This window comes from Cinclus cinclus, chromosome 1 (genome assembly GCF_963662255.1).
Source record: "Cinclus cinclus chromosome 1, bCinCin1.1, whole genome shotgun sequence".
Lineage (NCBI taxonomy): Eukaryota > Metazoa > Chordata > Aves > Passeriformes > Cinclidae > Cinclus > Cinclus cinclus.
Genome location: NC_085046.1, coordinates 21,111,134 through 21,134,681, shown reverse-complemented (window position 1 = coordinate 21,134,681; position 23,548 = coordinate 21,111,134). Strand labels below are relative to the sequence as shown.

The following is a 23,548-nucleotide window of genomic DNA, read 5'->3' as shown; positions in this document are numbered from 1 at the left end:
AGGGCAAGAAAGGGGGGAGGAAAAGTAGAGTTCTGAGAACAGCTGCAGAGCAGCTGGGCATCCTAAAATGCAGCCAAAGCTGGATGAGAGGCACAGCAGGGAACACTCCCCAGCTTTTGTGTCCTAGGCCTTCAGCAAGAGGGAAGACAAGAAACACATGCAGCCTGTGAGGCTGCAATAGGTAAAACCCAACTCTTTGAAGTGCCCAGTTGTACATCTGGGGGAATACTCAAAGGGATACTTGCATGCAATGCTACAAAAACAGGACAACGGATTTTGCAAGATAGAGTCAAAATGATCCCTTCTTTACAACCTCTACAAAGTGTTTTGTAACTGACACATAGATTTTGAACTAGAGCCCTCATTTCTTACTGTTACTATGTGAATGAAAGAATATGTTCAACTCTCCACTGAGATTCATCCTGAAACACTTAAGAGTTCTCCCCTTGACACAAAACCATGAGCAATAGCCTGAAAAGTTACATGTACTACACCCACCGCTTTATGCTTAGTTTTTTGAAATTAAACAGACATCACGAATTGTCACCCCTGTCAGTGACATAAAAAGGAATTACAAATATTCTTAAAAGAATTTGCTGTGGTGGTATAAGGCTGATTATTATTTTTATCTTTTACATCAATTACTGGACTATAACTAACATACTTCATACTACTTTTATTTTTAATACTAATTAATTATTTAATATTAATGTTCTTTAATATTAATTTATTTTTAATATTAATATTAATTAGTGTCTTAAGAACAGACATTTATTACTAAGCCTTCTCTACCAAGTGTAATCAATAGAAAAATCTATATACATATTCTTAGAAATTTAAGGAAAGAGATAAAAAATAATTCTTACAGTGAAAGCATTCCAAATCACTAACCATTTCACCCAAAATATCTCACAAAGCATTAAAATAATATATTTGAAAACCAGCACAGAACTGTAATTTTTGTGACAACCAGAGTGCAAATTATTTCCAAATGTACTTGGGGAAAAAAAAAAAGAAGTGCTATCTTTCCACCCACGTGAATATTTATTACTGTCTACAAGATAATGCAAAAGCATTTGACAAAAGTGAAAGGGAATAAAATTACATTATTGATACTGGATCCCTAAATACGCAACTTCTTCCTCGTTTCCCCTTTAGATCATTATAGTTCACTTTTTAGGAAAAAAAGGCAAACAAGGATTACTGGAAACTGACATTTTCCCTTTCCTTCAGTAAGAGATATCATTAGCAAAACTAGATCTGGATGACATGAAAAATGCAGCAGTCCCAAATCCGCTGGGAATGCTCTTCATTTCACAGTCCTGCTCCACCTCTAACTTCAGTGCTTGAGCCCCTGCTGGTCAGGGCAGAGCAGCTGCAGCCCTCCAGCTCAGCTCCGGGAGGTTCCAGGAGGGACCAGCTCAGCTGTGCAGTCCCTGCCTGCTGGCAGGGCTCACATGCTCTCAGCTCCATGCTGTGCTCCTGACTGCAGAGGTCACAAATCTCTGAGCTGCCAGGATAATTAATCTGCCCAGCAGCCCAGACCCTGCAACCTCTTTTATCTCAGAGCCATCAGGACCAGATAAATTGGGCTGGTGGTGACAATGTTCCCAGCCACCACTTTCCCTTGATCCTTCTCCAAGGATGCAAGCCAGCTACAGAAACCAGTGTGACCAGTGTGACCACAGGAAACAGGCTGCAAAAGCCATGTGGACGTAACCACCCCTTCTGGCCATTTTTCCTAGGCTCTCCTTTTCCACAGGCAGCCATTTAGTGCTTCAGGTTCATGGACATATGAGTTGTGGTGGTTTGGCTGCCCCTGCATGGGATGGAGCACATGGACCACAGACCTGGTGCTGCTTGGAGAAACAAGAGTAGCTGTAGTTGTACAGCTCAACTGAACCATCCAAGGATACCACGCCCAGAAGAAAAGATTTTTCCCTGTGCTTCCCCTGACACACAAAAGGTGCCAAGGTACTTTCACAGCCAGATTGGGCTCTGCTACATCAAAATATAAGGCCCACATAGTGATGTACCCCTCTCAGCAGAGGGTATATTCCCTTGTTTTGACTGGAAAGGCACTTTGCAAATGAAAAATCTCAGTTCAAAACAGGAGATTTGCTCTCAAAAAGGAATTTTGCAAAAGACGTCTGGAAACTGAAGACACAAGTGTGCTCTATGCCTCCCAGAGACCCTCCTGGAAGCAGTCTGGGTAGGATTTTCTGGGGTTTTTTAAGCTCACTCGTGTGGTTTTTTCCAGTACTATAAGTCTCTATTGTTAACTTATGCATTATTTAAAAGATACTGAGTTTAAAAATAGCTCTAACCCGCCAAGGGAAAATGGAAAAAGCAGTGAGCTGAAAGCCACAGTGTTTCTCTCGCCAATTGTTTCAGCACACAAGGCATCACAGCTTTCTCCCATTTTCATTTCCATTTAGTAGCTGTCTTTGACATATGCCCACCCATTTTCACCATCTAAGTATCAGAGGATAGCTCATTCCTGAGGGTGAATATTACAAGTCTCTGTGCACCACTCAGACAGCAAATTACTACCACACTAGGTCCTGGGATATATTTATATATAAGTTAAAGCCTTCATGTTTGAACGTTCTGCATTCAACCCCCATGTTTTGAGTCCACCCATTAGGCGAGCAGTTTACACTGTTTAACATGCTAATGCCCACCACACCCTTTCAAGTTACAGATTGTCTACTACCCTGCTGGACAGACATGGACGGAGTTAAAGTGGGATGAAGTGATTTCCCTGGACTGTGGGTGAAGCAATGGTAGCTCTGGGGACTGCACACCTCCAGTGGTGTTTTTTGGCTACTGAATCACCCTTGCTCTCCCTTCAACTGCAAACAGCCACTAGACACTAGGCAGGATGGGTGGGCTACCAAGGCAGCTCAAACACAGAAGAGGCTCTTGCACACACTAACTGTACACTGTGCAAGCACTAATCCTTCCTCAGACACTTGAGGCAAAAAACATAAATGGGACCAGAATATGAACATCCTGGGGCATCAGGAAGCAATTAGAAGTATCTGAGACCAATCTAAAATCAACAATGATCCTGGCTCTATTTCATTTATAAATTGAAATCCAGAATAATACAAGCCTGGAAGTACTTAATAATCTCCTGTTTATACAAGCAGCAGCACTGAGCTCCACAACAGGAAAAGAGCAATCCTCATGTAAAAACTATGTACACCTCAGAACTGGAAGAGTATACCACAGTGCAAGAGAAACATACACATGTTGATTTTAGTCCAAAACATTTCTCTGGAGTTTAGCTAAGGACTGATCCTATACACTACATTAAGCGGTGTTTGTGAATGTTTACTCCCAAAGAAAGGAAAAAATGGAGAAAAGGAGGAGAGGGGAGCAGGCAGGAAGAGCTACCCTGTTTAAAATACAGCAGGTTGTTCAAATATTTCAAAATTCATCATGTGATAAGTATTCCTTCTGTTAAGTATTAGTTGGAAACCTGTATGGGCAATACCCTACATGACGAAGGTACAAGAAAACAAAGTTATCACTGTATAAAAATATCCCTGGATAACAAGAGTGTTCTAACAGTTTGAAACCATAAAAATAATCCCAAATGAACACAAGACTTCTGAGGGAAAAAACCCCACCATCACCATCAAGCTCCTGGCACAAATCTTGGGACAATTCAAGAGAAGTGGTGAGGATTAAAGCACTGGGGCTGCTGCTAAGACAATGTCTTGATTTTTGTGTACTGGGCAGAGTCTTAGAGAGGTCTTTCCTTACACAACTTTGCAAGCATGGAAACTGTTGCCATGAAGTAATAGGTAATTTGTTGTATAAGGCACCCCTTGTTACAGAGGCAACATTGAGCATTCAGTGAAAACAACCATGAAGCTTCTAAACGTAACAGTAGCTAAGGACAAAACAGTACAGGAAAAAAAAAAAAAAAACCAATGCTTGTATATAAATATACCTGTATTGTCACCTTGAAATCTCCCTTTTTTGAACCCAGAAATATGCTCTGCAGTATTTTGGCAGAATTGGTACAGGACTAAGACCCATACGGAGCGCAGTAGCCCCAGAGTCCAGCAGATACCACATGGTACCTGAAATTTTAAAAATTAAGAGAACCACATTAAAACTTTAAGCAAATATTGAGGGCAAAATGAAAAACTCCTTTGATTACTTAGATCCTTATGACTCCAGCATGGAGACAGTTCATTCTTTCCAAGTGCAAATCCAATTTGAAATTAATGTGCAATAAAGTTAAGGGACACAAATGTCCTGGACCTGATGTCCTCAGCAAAAATAACCATATGTGAGAAGAGACAATCCAGCACACAAGCTAAGAAGACAGTCAGGCAAAGTCCCAAGGGAAATAGGAGAAGAATTGCTGGAAAAAGTCACCTGTGGGACTGCAAGAGCAATGTCAAGCTGCTCTTGATGTCAAGCCAAGTAACTGCAGTGCTCACACTGAAAGACTTCAAAGGGGCACCTGATAAAGGGTATACTTTCCTGCACCCAGTATTCTTGTAACAGTTGGGAAGTGTCTAATTCCACAGACCCTCCACATTCAGTATCATGGAATTGAAGCAAAATTTATCACAAAGAGTGCACCAGTGTGACACTGAAAATTAATGCTTTTCCAGCTATACAGGTCAAAGTGTTGCACGTGACTGTTGACAAGTAGAAAACAGTGCTTGGGTTAACAAAAAAAAAGCCAGGCTGAGTGTGATACCAGGACAGCAACATGTATGCATTGCCTCTCTCTTAAAAAATATATAAAATCATACCAAATGACAAATTCAATCAATGGGAGAAGCACAGGTTTAGAAAGGATGCAATGGAAAATGCAATAGTGGTGACAGGTGAATACTTGCACCAAGTAACAGCCAGGACAGAAAAAGCAATCGGCCATTTTCTAAACCTTTTGAGATCCAGCAATACCAGAGTGAGAAGGTAGATGACAGTATCAACAAGGCAGCATCAGCTGCCTCCTCTGTAGCACAGGCGCACTGATGCTGAAAGAGATCCAAAACTGATCTTTTGGCAGCCAAGCCTCCTTAAAAGACAATGAAAGAGTCAACTGAAAATTATAAGATCCTGTTCATTCAGAACTGGACACTGGATGAAAAACAATTATGACATTTTCCAAATGTTGCTAAACCTTTCCTGGTTTCTTACCAGACATTCTGCTTGAGACTTTGGGGTTGTTGATACTATTTTAATGTTTTTTTCATACCTGTATTTTGTGTTTAACATCTTTTTTTTTATATTTAAAAAAATAACTGTAAAAAACCTTTTATAAAACACATTGCAGATAAAAATTCCAATAACCCTGAAGACAGTAAGTTTGTTCTAAGGGAGAAAACTACCTTTATACAAAGGGGACTAAACAGGACCACTCAATCTTGCACTTCACACACCATTAAAGCCTGGAATTATATTCATATAATCTCATTATTCATTTATTGTACAAATTGGGAATATGACCATTTATTTGCAAGTCACTAGACAGGTCACAGTTCGAATTAAAAAATTATTTCAAGGCATATCTGTTGTATCAGTAAGGAAAAGCAAAACAAGAAAAAAACATAAACAGGAGCTAATCTGTTCACCCTCTAATTTAATGCAACTTTTGTTAGTCACTAAAGCAGCAAATTCTTGTTGCTCTTCAGACTGATGCTAACAACAGATTAATCAATAAACAGCTACAACAGATTGCTGAAGCATTTCTCTATCTCAGTTCAACATCTATCCAGGGTCAATTCTCACACAGTAACAGACACCTAACAAAACAAGACAGATAGCAGACCTGTTTTTTACATCCCTACTTAGGCTGATTTTCTGAAAAAAAAAAAAAAAACAAAAACCTCGCATCAGGTTTCTCACATCTGAGGTAGACACTCTAAAGACTGGGAAGCTGAAATGCTTTTGATTTGCTATGCATGCTCAACAGCTATGGTGCCCAAAAGGCAAATTCTGCAGCCAGCAACTCCAGTCCCCCAGTCAGGATGGCAAACTTGGTCCAAGTTCTACATCAGGCACTGGGAATTCTCCTTCCCATTAATGAAGAAACTTGTAGGAACACAGAAACATTTCCTAGTCCAGATTTAGTTTACTGACAGCTGTGTCCCCAGTTTAAAAGCAAGCAGGCAATTCTGCTTTACCCATTTAAAACAGCATAAAATGCCATCAGAATCTGCTGCAAAATACCTAACACATCTTCAGCCTTTTGACTTCTCCAAGTGGTTTCTCTGTATATTGATTATTCCTAGCTCTGGCTTAGTCTTTCACTGGCAATTTAAATTCCTTTATCTTATGGCTCCTTTGTAATGAACTGGAAGATTTTGGTTGCCATATGATCTAAGTGGAGAGGGAAGGACTCTTGATTTCTGAAAAGCTCCTCTGCCAGCTCCACTGCTGACAGCAGTGAGGTGTCTCCCACAGGTTGGTCTTCTACCTCTTAAATACCAACAATAAGCCACAGCAGAGGTTGTCAGCTACATTCAGAAATCCCAGGGAAAACCTTGACTGCACAGTCACTATACAATAACAATAAAAATACAGCTTAAAAACTATACAAATACTTACAATGTCCCAGTGAGCATATATATATATAGCAGTTTCTACAGACAGCTGGTGTTTAAGACTGCTGTGCTCTGGTCAGGGTGTTAATTGTCCACACAGATTTACAAAATCCTAAATGCTATGTTAAGGTGCAGCAGATTTCAGGGATCTCAAAAGTGATCAAACTTTGGCCTCTTATCCCCACACAATATTTAGCTCCTTCTGTCTGGCTTTCCAAGGTCAAGTGAAAGAGACTAATAATTCCTGTAGCTTCTGACTTTGAAAGCAGGGAGATGCACATTCCTGGAATATGCAATGCACCAAGAGATGTTTTAGGTCTAAAGCAAAGTTCTTTTATTAGGAGCATGACTTAGTTAGCCATAGCCCTTGTGCAATTCCATTCCCATTCTCTTTTTCTGTTAGGTGACACAGCTGAAACAAGAGTATTAAAACATCTTCTGGTGTATTTTTGTTTGAATAACACTCAGACTACTGCCTAGAAATATTGAAGGAGTAGTGGGCCAACAATACAGAGACCAGCTGGTGATTTGTTCATTCCCCAGCCACTTCCCCAAGACCCACACTCTCAATTAGACAGCACCATGGTGGTCTTCCTTCTCCCAGCGTGTGCAGGAAGGAGCTTATGCTATCAGCAACATGGGGTGAAAAGATTGTTTCCTCAGTGATTTACTGACCTGCAAGCAATTCTGAAAACAGCTTAAAGCTGCTTTCCATGTAACAAAACTATTGAAAATATCTTTTCCTTGTTGAACACCAGTTTGAATACTTTCCTTATTCTTGCTAGCACAGTAAAGCATCAGCATGCTGCTGCCTTTCTCCATTTCTCCATTTCTCCATAACAGAAAGAGGTGCAGAGGGAAATAAAAAAAAAATCACAATCATACTGTGTTAACTATTGTATTTGAAGGCAAAGGCAAACTTTCTTATGACAGGCTTTGCAAGGACCAAGCAAAAATAGCCTTGTTTTTCTCATGTTCGTCTAGTAAGAAACGAGATCTGCTCTCAGGAACTATCTGCATTATTATCAAGGTGCAAAAACTGAAACCAAAATAAAAGTAGAGTATTTAATATAAAAAATTCCCTTTAACAAAAGGGAAAACAAAAGTTGTAAAGATCTTGCTCCTCAGAAGTGCCAAAGTGCCTCTTGTTCAATCTGCCCATTTGGGGTGCGAGGTGGGACAGAAATAGAAAGCAGAAAATTTGAAAGAATCCCACTAGGAGGTAGGTGTTCAAGTTCACCTCCCACATGAGAAGCCAAGTCCAGAATTTGTATTACCTGCCTTGTTCTTCTGTCTGCACACTTGGACAATGTCTAGACAATTTTATTTTAAGTATCAGCCTTTCTGTGCTGCTATTAGGAACAGGAGCCACTCATTAATTATTTAAAGTCTTATATGCATTCCTACCTGTGGAGAGAGGGAGGGAGGGCAGAAATAACCCTTCCTCTGTTTTAATGTGTGTGTGTATACGTACCTGTATGTGTGTGTGTGTACACAGTTTATTAAAAACAAAGCACAGAGGAAGATACTACAGATCCTGATACAATTCATTGTGCTCTTTGCAAAGAACCGTCAAATAATAGATGTTTCTTTGGACTTCCTGACACCTTCTACCCATTCCAACTGAATTATATGATTAGCTAATAGTGGAACTGTATACTGAAGTAATCCATGGGCATTACACCATACACCAACATGAAGGCCATCACAACAATTCCAAGATATAAATATATGTAAATATATATTAATATTTATTAATACACTATCTAAATTTTGCTTTTTCTCTTTGACTGAAGATCATTTTCTGCACAAAGTCTAAATAGTCAACAGAAGCAGCAAGTTTTCTGTATCTTTGAAATTTAACTTAGACAGCAGCTTCAGGGGACATTCAATGAAGTTTCTTCCCTTGTTTGTACTTACATGAAAACCATATTTTAGTGGCTATTTATATGAGATTTTAAGGAAGGAGGAAAATAAAATAAACTTTTCAAACATTTGCTGTCTAACACTTATTACTATATTTCAACAAAGAGTTTACCCAGGAATAATAGTAAGTTTGCCAAAAAAATATAAAAATTTAACAAACTATTTGGGAAGAAACACAACAGGGAAAGGCAGAAATTCAGAAGTATCAGCTCTTAGTCTTTCAGATTCCCAGCTGCAAAACTATATCAATCATACCACCAAATGTGGAAAAGAAACATAAGAAGTGATGAATTACATCTCTTCAATTTCCACAGTCTAGCTAAGAGACAGGCAAAAGGGAAAGCAAATTATGATAACAGCACAGCTGCCTAATTCAAGTGGCAGTACATCACATATTTGCAGGCCATTGGAATAATTCTATCTGGCTATTGTAAAAATTCTAGCACACCAGAAATCCATTAGCAGTGATGTTCTGGCAAACCACCAAAGAGAAATACATCCTCTTACAGCAAAAAAGAAATGAAGATCAAAGAATGATTATGGATAAGTAGAGGCTAAAGATCAGCGAGCAAGCTCAGAAAATACATTGTAATGCAAGATTTAACTACCCTTCCAAAAAAAAAGACAAAAGAAACCATCTAACCCAGTACCAAAGCAAAGACTGTTCACATATAAATTGAAAGTTCCAGCCATCGTTTTTCATTAACACTGGAAATGTACTTATAATAATCTCTTTAGCTGGACTTGGCAGCTTTGTTACTGTATCATATTCAGCTTGATCTTGCTGTTTCTCTACAGCTTCACATTTCGTTATTGCCACTTACTGATGAGCAGCTTTCTGGAGTGAAGTACAATTTACTAAATTTATTCCTTGGTTAATTTCTAGGAAGTTTCTTCTGTAATCAAATTGGCCACCTGACATAGGAAGAAATGCATTGATAATCTGATGACTTTGGATGGATTACTGTCTCTCAAGTCATCAATTCTTTTGCTTTTAAAATTAAGCAAAAACAGAGGTGATGCTAAAACATATGGCCAAAAAACAGAAACACTTTTTGTCCTTTTGATGATATGCAGAAATAGCTGTCCTTTTAGGAAGCAGAGCTACATCAGAATTTCCTTACTTCTTTGCTCTGAAAACATGCATAATTCTATTATAGAAATCTTACATCAAGCTCATTTTTTCTCCTTTCCCTCATCCAAACTTCATTGAATACTATCTAAATTTGACAGACCAAATAGAAAGCATGATTCACCACAAGAGCAGTAATAAGCAGTGAGACAGTTGTAATTTTACTGTCGCCACCCAGGCTGTCCCTGTGAAAGGAAGGCTGAATGGCTACCACGCAGAATTAGCACATTTGCAGCCAGAAAGGGCACAGTTTTGCTCTAACTGATCTGTTTTCTAGAGAGAAAATCGTTAAGACGAGGCATTTAGTTATCCCTACCATGATTTAGTCTCAGAACTCTTACTATGGTATATCTGATAAACCACAACCAAGAGCCTAAAATCTGTCATGCCCTTTGGACAGGAATGTTTTAATGTTGTTCTTTTGAAGCAAAATTCGTATCTTTGATATTTAGGCCTTTAGCATGTCATCAGGAGGGGTTTTACTTTGGGAGATGGGTACAGGCCATATGTTTGCAATACTTCCTGTACACTTATACCCCAATAGATTCTTCAGCAAGAACAAGGAGATTTGATATGAGGTAAAAAACACTGGGTAAAAATAAATTCAGATATTATAAAAGCTAGATTTTACATGGGTTTGTTTCTCTGGAGAAAGAAGTGAAGGAGATCAAGAGAAAAAACGATTTATCTTTTCAAATGACCTTTAACATCTCAAAAAAGGGCAGAAGCCCAATTTAGAAGAAATATGTCTTTGTAGGTCATCTTTAATAAAAATACAAGAGGATTCTTCTTCAGCATCTCATTGTATATCACACTAGATGACAGTATTTTATTTCCTTTGGGACGATAGAAATAAAGTAAATGGAACAGAACAAGGACAAAAGATAAACACTCTTTTAACATTGTTTTGTCTTTTTTTTTTTTAAGAAATAGAGCTATTATCATACAACCAGTACTTCAGTCAAGTGATAAAGGGATCATTTTTGGCTGACATGACTTTACTTTTATTTCATAGTAATACAAGCAGATTCCATAATCCTTCATTAAAACACTTGAAAAGTAAGAGAAAAGCTAAAACAGAGTTCTTTTGATAAGATGTACAAGTAAGGTATCTCTCACTGCTTCATTTATCTACTACTATTTCATCATACAACTTGGGCAATAAAGAGCTAAAACCAAATAGGAAGCAATTAGATATTTTGAAGAATTTTAGAGACATAGTGAATTCTGTCCAAAACAGAAAATCATTTAAAAGGAAAATTTGAGTTTAATATAATTGGAAAAAGCAGAGAAATAGATGGGCCCTTACAGAAGAATCACAATAACAATGAATCACAAACTGTTAAGTTCCAAGGCCTGCAAAGTCTCAAGAGTCCAGGGGTTTGAATTGTGAGAGGATCCTGTTATAGCCAAGCAAACCCTCACCTACAGTACATAAACAGAGTAGCTTTTGGTTATACTGAAGAAATAAGAGATTTACCAGTAGAATGTTTGTCTACAACAAGCCATCTACAATTCCAATGCAGGTGGAAGAGGGTGAAAACCCTGTGACAAAAGGCCATGCCCCTGGCTCAGCCCAGTGAGCTGCTGGGAGCAGTGGCACCTTTGGGACAGGACCCAGCCCCAGCGGGTGAGGGGAGCTTCTGGCTTCCTTGGCCACAGCACCCCTGGGAAACAGGGCAATGAGCAGGGTCAGTATTTCCTGACAGATTTGCATCTGATAATTTGTGCATTGGGATTTGAAAATCTGATTTTTGTGTATGTTTTAGAAGAGGAAAGAAGTCTAGCCACATAGAGGGGTTATTACGCTGGGGTGTTTACCTGCTGCTTCTCATGCTAATACAGCCAGGGCAAATTGCATCACTATGTGAAAAACCTCTCAAAGCAAAGTGCAGAATTTTATTTGCTTGTGGTTTCCTTCGAGGAAACCCTTTCTGCACTAAGGTGACATGATTGTCTGCAAATGTAGTTTTACCCTCTAGCAGGTCCCAACCAAATGCAGTTACATTAAAACCATGCCATACAGAATGTCTGGCAGAAGAAGCCTGTATCTAGCCACTGAGTGAGGAAACATGGGCACACCCAGATTGAATCTTACTAGCAAAACACATTAAAAAGTGCTGAATAAATTTCACACAACCACAGAAAGAAATATCTGTGGACTTCAAAGATGCACGTTACATCTGTAATAGATATTGCAGAAAGCAAACAAGTCCAGTGTTCAGGTACAGCAGAGTTTGTGTGTGCAAGCTGAGCACTGTTATTTGCTGGCTAAGATGTTCCATATGTTAACAACAAATTGTTTTAATACCACCTGTTGATTCAGTTTCTGGACTAAAAACACATTTAAGAAGAACCACTATCCTGAATAGAAAAGGGCTGAAGAACCTATTCCTCATATAAACTTACAGAGTTAAAGACCATGAATTTGTATGTTGATGATTTTTCCAGACATCCATTAGGTCCTCCAATTCCCCACCAGAAAGTGTAATCATTTTTACTATTTTCAGTCTTCATATCTTCATTCCTATCTCCATGCATCCCTTGACTCCTTGTCTAGAAAAGTAAATTTCAATTCATTTCACTGCTTAGCTGAGGAAAATATTTAAGCCCCAAGACAAAAGTCCTCCAGCACTTCCTTTGCTTCTGTTAGTGCTATTTTTACAGAAGGTTATGATGCCAAAGGAGTTCTCAAGGAGAAAGTAAAAAACAGGGTACAGTGGCTGGACAAGACTAGTAGAGGCATATGAAGGAAACTGTATCAGCAGGAAGGCTGCTGACTCAGGGAAGATACACCCTATAAATGATAGTAGAGAAAATACCTGCTATTCACCTTCCACTTCATGCATTTTCCTCTTTACTACCCTCTCCCTGTGTTTTTCTCTGCCTACTATTTATAAGTACCAATTCACAGGACTATAGTAGTGCTGTAGCCACAGTGGTCTGAGAACTTAAATGGCAGAAAGCAAATAAGAAAAAATAATGCTGCTATTAGACCAACTTGTATGGCTGCCACTTGTACACACAAATCACATTTCAGCCCTTAAACCATAACCAAATAAAGAAATAATTGGAAAGGTCAAGGGTTTGTTTTGTATTATTTACGGTTGTGGCAGTAATCTAAATACAAATCAAGCATTCACGTGAAAACTCTGGTGCTTAAACTGATATTAGCATATAAGGATATCATTCTATTTCAACAGTAAATCCAGAAATTACACTTTGAGTATCACAGCTCCTTTTACAGGCTAAAACAAAAATATAGATTTTCTTGTAAAATCTCTCACAATGGCTAAAGGTTATTTGACTGTTAAAGTTACTGTCACTTGGAGATACTTGGCATTTAGAAGATAAATTCATTGGTGCTGAAACATTATTTGATTCTTTCCCTAGTTTGAGCCATTTTACTTAAACATGTTAAATATAGCACTGATACGTGACTGATCTGTACATACAAGGTATCTCTGTGTAAAATATATTTCTCCTAAATGACCTGGTAATCTAAGGTATAACATCAAGAAAGAAAAACTTTATGCTAATAGAATGATAATACCTCTCCAGGATAATTAACCATTTTTTCCCCTACACAAACACAGTCACAAATATACACTAATATATTCTCTCTAATTATTTTTGTGTCAAAAAAATTCAGGCCATGGAAAGACAATTTATTTAGTGCTGATAATTCCATATGTTTTAATCAGTCTACTCTAAACAAACAAATATTGCTTCCAGTAAATGCACTTGCCTAAATACAGTAAAATACTCTTTATCACATCCACTGAGGGGAAAACAATGGAATGGCCTTTTCAGAAAAATTTTAAGGGGTCACGGAAGTATCTTATGAGGGAATGCAATGACACACATGGAAATAATAGGTAAACACATTACCTTTTTGTTCTCATTTTAACCAAAAATCTAATAAAGCACTCACTGGAATTTCACAGGTATCACTTAAACTTTTCATATCCAGCTGAAGTCAGCAGAAAACCTGTGATGATTTCAACAGTGTTTTCCAGCAGCTGGTACTAAATCAAATCTATTGACAATAACAGAGAAATAAAGGGTAACAGAAATTTGTTAACATAAAACTAAATTTTAATACACAAAATGTAATTGAGTTATCAAAAGCAATTTACCCTTTCAAGAGATATTTTAAGCATAATAGAACAGTACAAAACAAACTGAAGGAAGGCAATAAACTTACAGATAATTGGCATAGGTTTACTGAAAATTTTTCTTGTCCAAATTAGCCAGGTATTGTTTTGAATGGGATTACAAATTAGAAAGTAATAGTGATTATATAATAGGATTAAGGAACATTGTTCATATTTACTTAATAGTCAACTCTAAGGTTAGAGAAAGGAAGTTAAAAAAAAAAAAAATTAAGTCCTGGGCAAATTTTGGGAACAATGTAAAGAGGATTTCAATCTGAAATGCCAAAGCTGTGCTACCTTTATACATCACAATGACAAAAGGCAGTAGTGAATGTACAATTCAGCAAGGATACTGATACACTGATGAGGTCATCAAAAAGGTAAAGAAATTATTAAAAGTCTTAAGAGGTGCCATTTTATCAGAGATCCAGGAACTCAAGATTTTGAATATAACAAAAATCACTCTATGCTATACATACTGAGGTGGGAGGAAAACTCGATGCTACAGAGCTTTTTCAGGCTGAAGCTGTGGTTCAAATATTTAGCAATTAGGGTAATTAGCAATCAAAACAACTTATATTTTGGCAAATTCTTTAGTTCCACACTTCCGAAACACACACACACAAAAAAAAACAAAAACAAAAACAAACTAACTAACAAACAAATACAAAAGGCAGGAACCCTGAGTGATGATACCACAAACAGACTTAACTGCATAATCCCAGGCAAATTCCCCCGTCTCAGGATGTTTAGTGAGACACCAGTAAAACACTGAATTTTTGCCTTACCCTTCTTTGTCTTCCAATCAAACAGAATCAGTTGTCAGAAATCTCTGCAGAATCAACATTTTTCATTAAGCATTAAAAAACAGAAGTCATTCAAAAACAGTTTGTACAAAATATGCGCTAGCAACAAACAGAATAATTGCCTCCCAGAGAACAAAATCAACATCTGACATTAAGCAACAGTATCAGCAAGGAAGGGTTTCTTGAGTCTGCATGAGTTTGCACTTATCACCCTAGATAGTGGTTTTGTAACTTTTCCATCACAGAGTGGTATGGGGAATGACTTCAAAAGAGAGAAAGAACAGTCCTATTGGGTGAGCCAGGGTCCTGATCACAGAGCACATGAGAAACATTATTTAACAAATAATTCAGAGATAGTGCAGAACATGATTCAGTACCTCATTGAGAAGACCTGAATCCAGTCTGCATCATGCTACCCATGAATTGACAAAAAATATTACAATTAAAGTTTCAGAGCACTCTCACATGGTGAAAATATATTACTTTAAGTAAGAACCAATTACTAAAATGTGATCATACCCAAGTGGGGCTCCTCAGCCTGAATGCAGCACGAGCAAGGAAAGTGAACAGAGCTTGAATTCATTTGATCTCAGTGAATTGCAGCCACTGGTGAGAAAAACTGGAATTGTGTGCAGCCAAAACATTCACTAAAGTAACTAATAAGGGATTGAGTTGGACCAGAGGGAGGCCCAAAAGGGCTTAGAGGAAGAGCTGCTCCTCCTCAGGTTTGATCTGACCATCACTTACTACACACAGTTACCCAAACAGTAACCAGGAATCACTTCAAAAGTGCCAGAGACCAGAAAGCACAGAACACTTTCAGAGCAGGAAAGGCAGACAGGTTCTCTCCCTCCCGTCCTGCAGGTGATGAGACTCACAAGGGCAGAACAGGAGAAGCACTCACCAAAAACTACAGCAGTTGCAAACAGTGCAACTGCATTTCTTAAACCACTCAGGGAAATTAATCCATTTGAATTCCACAGAGCCAAATATTTACAATTTAGAGCAAATTTAGGAATATGTTTTCATTTACAGCTTACATGACACATTGATATTAGTGCTGAAGACCATTTGCCAAGAGAAATTACAGGCAAAATTTCAGCAGTTTGCCTCATGAAAAAGCTGGCACTTGTCTGTCAAGCTGCCTTTTATTTTGCTTCTTCTTCCAGAATTTTTGATGAAGTTTACAATCTAATCCTGTAAGGTTTTCAAAACTCTAGTTAGAAGACATTCCTAATAAACATTCCCCACAAGGTATGAGGAATGTCTGTATCCTTCTCAGCAGTTGCTGCATAACACATTCAATGGCAAAGCAAAACAATTCAGTTCCTGGGGTGCCAGGAACATTCCAGTGTCACTTATCAGAAATAATTTAAATTAAGATTGGCATATACAAAAAAATCTATCAATATTTTCTGACTAAGCTTTTCTGGTTTTGCCTACCTTTTAATAAACTGAGAGAAAGTGTGTTTATTTTCCACATAGAGAAAAGAATTATTGAAGAGTTTTTAAAAATTGCCTCATATGTCATCTTTCATCCTTCTGAAAGTAGTTGGACATGACAACCATCAATTTATACAGTGTGCTGGTCTTCCTTCAGGACATGGCCAGGTGCTCAGCTGGAACAGATGACATGTGAGCTTCCTGAAGTGGCAGGGTTTCTGATCACATCTCACCCAGCCTACTGCTTCTGTATAGATTAACTTCCACAAAAACATGGACCAAAGGAATTAAATTTGTGTTGCATGACAAGAAAGCAGATGGTAGTTTTGCTCCATCCTAGAGACCGACTGTACACCAGGAAGGACAGCACAGCCCTGAAGCACTGAATGTAGGTTTGAAATCCTTATTTATGCTTATGACCCTTCAGAGCACTTCCCTGTCACCACAAACCTGAAGATCCCAGGCTACCAATGTGTTGACTCTCACAATGAAAGGACATGATCACGCAGCTCTTCTTGTTATAACACGAGAGGCCAAGGCACACACAGGTGGTCAGATGCTTCAGGGAGCTTTCTGAAGGCCAAGAAACTCCTCAGTGTCCACATGAAGTGCACCTCAGAAGTGACCACATTTCAAACTCACACTCAAGAAACACTCTCTGCTTGTCCCCATGATGGGAGATACCACAGCCTTTATACGAAGGGTGATGCTGCAGCATCACCTTTCTTGCCCACCATGGCTTTTATAAAGTGAACCTGGGGTGATCCCCCAATTCAGAGCCCATCCACCCTGCAGACAGAAAGCACAGATACTGCAGTTTTTCCAACTACCCATCCAGCAGCAGGCTCCTTCCAAACCCAGCTCATGACCACAGCTTGCTTTGGGCCATCCTGACATCAGGTCTCAGCTGCTTCTCCCATGAACAAACATACCCTGATTCAGGTGCTCTAAGACAGGAACACATGAGCGAAAGGGACTCCCATGGTTGATGAGCTCTGCTGCTTAATTGCATAGTTACAACACAAGATGAGAGTGTAAATGGTTGTGTGACTAGATTTAAGAAGAAATATTCTGCATGAAAAAAGAAACAGCTGTTTGCTGTAGAGGAGACAATCCCTCTGCAGATACCCCTGTGAAGGCCCCCTGGCACCTTCTTTGACATAAGAAAAACTACTTGCTTAGAATGATTCCTGCTAGAAGAAATGTAAGGTCTTCTTATCTTTCTAGAATATTATTGGTTAGGTTTGACTCTTTATAATTGGTTGTCCCAAACAAAGAAAGGTAATGTAGTTGGCCAAAATGTGTTAACCCTGTTTTCTATTGGTTTACCTGTGATCCCCCCAAACCCTATAAAAGTACATGTGTGATCCCCCATCTTTGGATTTGTAGCCTGACCCCTTCACGGACAATAATAAAGCCTGTGGGAAAAGTCTGAGCTGTTCTCCCGGTCTTTTTATGCCGGCTGGAAACTACAGGTTTCTGTGAGAAACCATGAAGCTGAGTGCCTGAAAGGCCAGCACTCACAAACCTTGGAACTGTCCCCTGTCCAACAACAGGGCAGGGGACACAACAAAAAGTTACAGTTTGTTGAGCCACAGATAGCCCCTCAGCATTAAAAACTTGAATGGGAATTAAAACACAGGAAATGAGGAAGCACAGTTAGTGTCTGCGTGACTCCTGCACAGGTCTGGGTCAGCAGCCAGAGCTGGACACCTGTGGAGGGTGGGAAGGCTGGAGCATCACCTGCCTGTGCTGCTGGCCAGCCCTGGCTGTGCCATTGCTGGAGGCAGGGCTAAAATCAGGACGGCCAGAGAAAACAGCTCCATTAGATGCAGCTCTGAACACGTAAGGATACCGAGGCAACAGACTCACAAACACACCGAAGCCCTAATGCTTCCCTAACCTCTGCCTAAGGGATTGAATCTTTTAAAAATATAGCGGATTCGATCTGAAAGGTCCTTTGTAAATGCTACAGACAGTTGAAAAGGCAAGTTAAAAAGAAACACTGTATCTTAGAAAAAAGCTCATTGTAGAAACACTATGGCAACTCAGGGGAAAAAAGGAGGGAGAAAATATGATGAAGTATATGGAGAAAATGCCACAATCACTAGGGAAAGAAAAAGAAATGAAACTACACTGTAATTTCAACAGCTTGTTATTACTTTTTATTATCATTCCAGGTTATATTTGAACATATTTTACATCTGCATTTAATGTGAACAAATACACATTCACAACTGGTTGAGATCCAAAATAAGCAAGAAGAAAGCACACGTATTTCAGTGTTAAATTAAACTGCCACACTTTAAGGCCAGTTGGAAATTTTTGCATTTCCTTCCTCTCACTTGCAATCCAGGACATGCAAAATGCTCCTGTCCTGGACATCAGTTTTCCTGATGTGTGAAATGTTGGTGTAAGTTCTGCTTCTTTATTTTCCTGCCCAGTTCCTGTATCTTCGCTGCTTGTTTCACTGCAGAAATCAGTGAGCCCTTGGTTGCAGACCACTGTTCTGGGAGGTGGTGGCAGAAGAAGGGAAAGTTGCTTCAACTAACACCCCAAATCAATAGTAGCGAGTGAAATGAAAAGGTAAAACAGAAAGTATCAGGCAAGGAGGGAAGAGAAAAAGGTAGGAGACCACAAACATTTCTGCCAACCTTAACTGTGAGTGTATAGAAAGTTAACAAATAAACAGATAAAGAAAAATAAGACATTTGTGCAGTACCTATGGTGGTGCTGAGTGGACAACTATTCCTGATGAAAAAAAGATGACAAAGAAATGTGTGACTCTAGAGAACTGAATAACAACAGAGATGGGAAATACACAAATGCAACAGAATCTAAAATAAAATAGGGTACACAACAGGAGTATTTATAAAAGAGAACAGGCAAATGCAGCAGAGGCAACAGAGAATCTGACAGATAAAAATATGGATTTGAAAAGAACAGAGAAATTAACACACACATGCAAAGCAGCAAATGAAGAAAAAATATTTGTGGACAAACATCTGGAGTCAGGAGCATATTTTAATTTCTGATATTTTTAGGCTCCCTTTTTTGCTAGCCTGATTTTAATTCTGAACTTTTTTCCTCCATAAGTTGGGGAACCATATGGGAAAATGAACACTTTCACTGTGTCTGACCACCACTGATATGGTAACTACAGATGATGTTCAGGTATTTTCAGGTACACTAAGCTTTAAACAACATGAAGACTGCAGGAAAGGAGACTGACATAAGCAAGGAGTGTCCCTCCTTTCTGATAACCCATGTGTTTTAAATTAGTTCTCCCTTTGTGTCCCCCATACCTCCTTTAACATTTCTCAAATGAGAGAGAGCTTAAGAGCTCTCTCACTTAAGAGCTAATCTTACCACAGGGGGTGGTTTCAGCATGCTTAAGAACCTCAGCAGAGGTTCAGTTACGAATACTAAACTGCTATTTTTTTCCCAGAGGATAACTAAAATCTTGAACCTTGCTGCTTACAAGAATTTAACTACTTTTCAACTATAGAGCTACTATGGTCCAAATATACTTATAGAATACAATATGGAGAGTGAGAACTGCAAAAGAAAAATATGTTTACAACATTCTGAATGATTTTTTTCACAGGATTGATAATTAAAAATAAATTTTAAATGTTGCTCTGGTATACCTGGCCTTCTTTTTATTGGATGATCTTCAAATGATATTTCAGAGGTAGTTTAAAAGTTGATTTACATATCATGATAGAAGCCAAGCATCTTGATTCCCTTCAGCCTCCTTCTTTTCATTTTGCACCATTTGTGATAGAACTTCTTTCATATTGTAAAAAATGTAGCTCTTCAAGAAAAGTTAATATTAAGTTGGATTCCAGCACTCTTAAGAACAATAAGAAAGCATTTTCGTGGTCTTACCATACACATACTTGTGCAATATGATCCAAGACAGCAAAGGAATGACATAAAATGGTACTCAGCTCAAAACAAATAAAATTTCAAACATATATTTGTCTATGTGCATATGTGCATAAACAAAAAAATTCTACCTACAAGTTTCCTTATACATACAAAGTTGCAGCTCATAAAATCAAAGCCTTAACTTCTCTTTTCATAGACCATTAGCAAATGTGTTTACTTTTTTTAAGATGACCTAAAATTTATACTGTAAGGACAATGCTGATCTTTTAGAAACTAACTGTGACCACACCACCAACCTCCCAGATTAAAACAAGTTTGTGCAGCCTACTCTCAGTAAGGTATAAATATGCATACAAAATTTCTACTTCCAAGAAACATTGCAGTGTCAAGGATTTGGTGCTTTTCAGCAGGAAATTTTTCCTCTATAGCTGTTTTTAAAATACAGTTGTTATAAAATCATACATCTAAATCAGCCTTTTGCCTTCTCTTTCCGGCAGCACAGTGTCTCCACTCTCTGTAACCAGCAGAGACTCACATGTGTTTTTTAATTGATATCAGTGCATGCAAAGAAATTGCCACTGTTTCAAGAATATTTACGAGTGAAAAAATGAACCTGAAATTTGAGTGGGTGTCATTGCAACCTGAACAGTTCGTCCTTACAGCAGAAAAACTTGCAGCAATTGCACGCAAACTCTTACACCAAACCACAAAACATAGTGTTGAATTATTGGGAGCTGACTTACTTAACAAAACACTTCTATTTACTCTATTATTTATTCTCTTTTCACTTCAGGACAGAAAAGAAAGTCCTATGTTAAAACAGCTGTGCTAAAAGACTAGTTCAAAAACTCATTACTGAAAGCCACACACCAGACTTCACTGTAAGTTTACAATTATTCAATCTTTTCTCGTGGACTGGAGTTCACAGTGCTACTGCCTTATAATGCTACTCTGGTCCAAAAGGCTGGAGAAACTTCATCTGGAAACAACATCTGGAGAAACTTCATTCCCAAGTAGTCATTGGTTTTTTTGAGGATTAGCTGTTGTGCAATTGGTGTATTTTCAGTACTTTATGCTTGGTTATTACAATGCTCAGAGCTACCAGATTTTGGGAAATCCATCCTTTTATATCCTGGGAGGCTCTGTGTGAAATTTGTAATTTGCCTTTATGGTAAACTGGCAGAAGCAAGGTCATACCTGGAGTGTTGTACTGATGAGCCTGAGTTCTGGGCTCATCAGTACAAGGGAGACCTGGAGCTCCTCGGGTGGGTCCAGCAGAGGAGAACAAAGATGATTAAGGGACAGGAGCATCTTTCTTAGGATGAAAAACTGGAAGAACTGAGCCTGTTCAGCCTTGAGAAGAGACAACAAAGAGGGCACCTCACCAGTGTCTGTCAGTATCTGAAAGGAGGGTGCCAAGAGGATGGACCAGGCTCTCCTCAGTGGTTCCAAACAATAGGACAAGAGACAAAGAGTAGAAACTGATGCACAGTATGAGGAAGAGTTTATTTATCTGCAGGTAACCAAGCACTGGAACAGATTGTCCAGAGAGGGTGTGGAGATATTCAAGAACCATCTGGACACAATCCTGTGCCTTGTGCTCTAAGACGGCCTTGCTTGAGCAGGGAGGTTGGACCAGATGACCCACAGTGGCCACTTTCAACCTGAACCTTTCTGTGATTCTGTGAAGTGAAATTATACTACTAAAATGTCAGTTATAGTGGAATAGCTACCAAGTACTAACAATGGGAACATCAAAGTCTACAGTGTTACTCAAGAAAGTAACAGAACATAACATATATCACTACAAATTAACTCAATACCTAAAATAGTATTTCTACTATAATACAGCCTCTAAAAAATCCACTGGAAAATTCCATTTCACAGGCACCAGGTCTTGGACAAATGTAGTGTAAGATACAATCATTACTTACTGGTTTAGTGTCACATCTAAGATGAAAGATGATCCAAAAGCATCAACCTGGAAGCTGGCTCGAGCAATGTGGGTAGACTGCAATATGGAAAAGAGTGGAATTACTATTAAGTCATGGCAAAACCTTTTGTACTGGTTTGAGAATGCAGAAACAAAATATATACAATAAGTAAAAATATGTCATTAAACAAATAAAATTGCATTGAAACAGTGTATGCTAATTAATAAAAGATCAGTTTTCCGAATCTATGAGACTTATTCAAGAATTTCCAGCAACACAATCTGTGACACAGAGTAGCCCCCACTTTAACCCATCTACACCCTAGGAAATGGCTCTTCAAACTCCCATCCTGGGCAAAGCTGAGCAAAGAGAGCAAAAGTGAGACCTCCCCTGGCTCACATGTTCCTTACCCTGACTGGACACAGACCAGAGAGCACAGCTGAGACATTATGGCTTGGTCAGACAACTGTACCCTCACAAATCTTACCAACGCTGCCTGAAAGAAACTGTTCATTCACACAGACACTCATACAGCAAGGGGACAACAGTGGGCTAAAATATAATTAGCTGCATTTTCTGTAAAGCTCTGACTCACAACCCTCTAAAAGGTTCCCAAAACTCCAAACCCTTGAGCAGCTACTAAAACCAAAGAAAAATAAGTGGTAGAGAAACAGCTTGCTTCCTTGCTTCCTTTCTTTTCTTCCTTTCTTTTCCATATATTCTCCCCAAACTAGTTCCTTTAATTCAGTCCTATATTGAGCAAACCTGGGAACACTTCATAACTCCCAACTGCCAGAAACAGGGTTTTATTACAGTAAAAGAAAATACTCAGCTATCCAATAGAAATGCAACACTTGTTTCTAGACCTGAAAACACCCCAGAAACACAACAGCCATGTTATTTTGCTAATTAATAAGAAGAGCTACTTAGAGACATTTTGGAACAGTATCAACTTTGTTCCTATTTTGTTTCCATTGAAATGTGCACATTAAGATTTGAAGCATGTAGACAGAGGAGCTAAGAGGAAACGCTGAAGAACCACTTATCACTCTAAACTGGACTTCTCCAAATAAATATACAGGATAGTGCAACTGTAACAAACGATTTATTGAAAACTCTGGGAAACACAGAACAGGATGGGATAATGCAAATCATCAAATTCACTCTTTCTAAAATTACTAGCAGGCTTTCAATAAGCATTAAATCCAGAAGAGCTGAGAATACCAGCTTCCTTGGAAAAGAACAGCAGCAATGAAAAAGAAAGTTGAGGGAATCATGATATTTTTGTTTGTTTGTTTATTACATCTTTTAGTTACCCTACAGCAAAATTTTCCTGTAATATCTTACATATATAAACTTGAGTATTAATAAATAAAAAAAGATAATAGTCATTAATACATATCCACAAGCAGATGAATCCTACAAAAAACCCCAGAAGTTGGGACAGTTTCTCTTACTAGAAGATGCTCAGGCTGGGGGCCCTCTATAAAAATGCCTGGCTGTGTCACTGCTGTGGAGATGCACACAAAATTCCATGACAAGAAACACTACAACTTTACATTACACTTCAGAAGGATGCAGTAAAACTGGAAAGCTCCTTAGAAGGAGCCTCAGTAGATGTAACTCCATGTCAGATATCCTTTTGTCTATCCCCACTACATCTAACCTGCTTTGT

The 23,548-nt window shown here is 38.6% G+C and overlaps 1 protein-coding gene across 1 annotated transcript in view; it reads right to left on the bottom strand.

Annotated features, from left to right (window-relative positions):
* Positions 1-23,548, bottom strand: part of ADAM22 (ADAM metallopeptidase domain 22) — a 123,128-nt gene that overhangs the window by 84,989 nt on the left and 14,591 nt on the right. Inside the window, exon 3 of the mRNA XM_062494725.1 lies at positions 21,874-21,950. Coding sequence (XP_062350709.1) covers positions 21,874-21,950 — 77 coding nt within the window. The remainder of the gene's footprint in view (positions 1-21,873; positions 21,951-23,548) is intronic.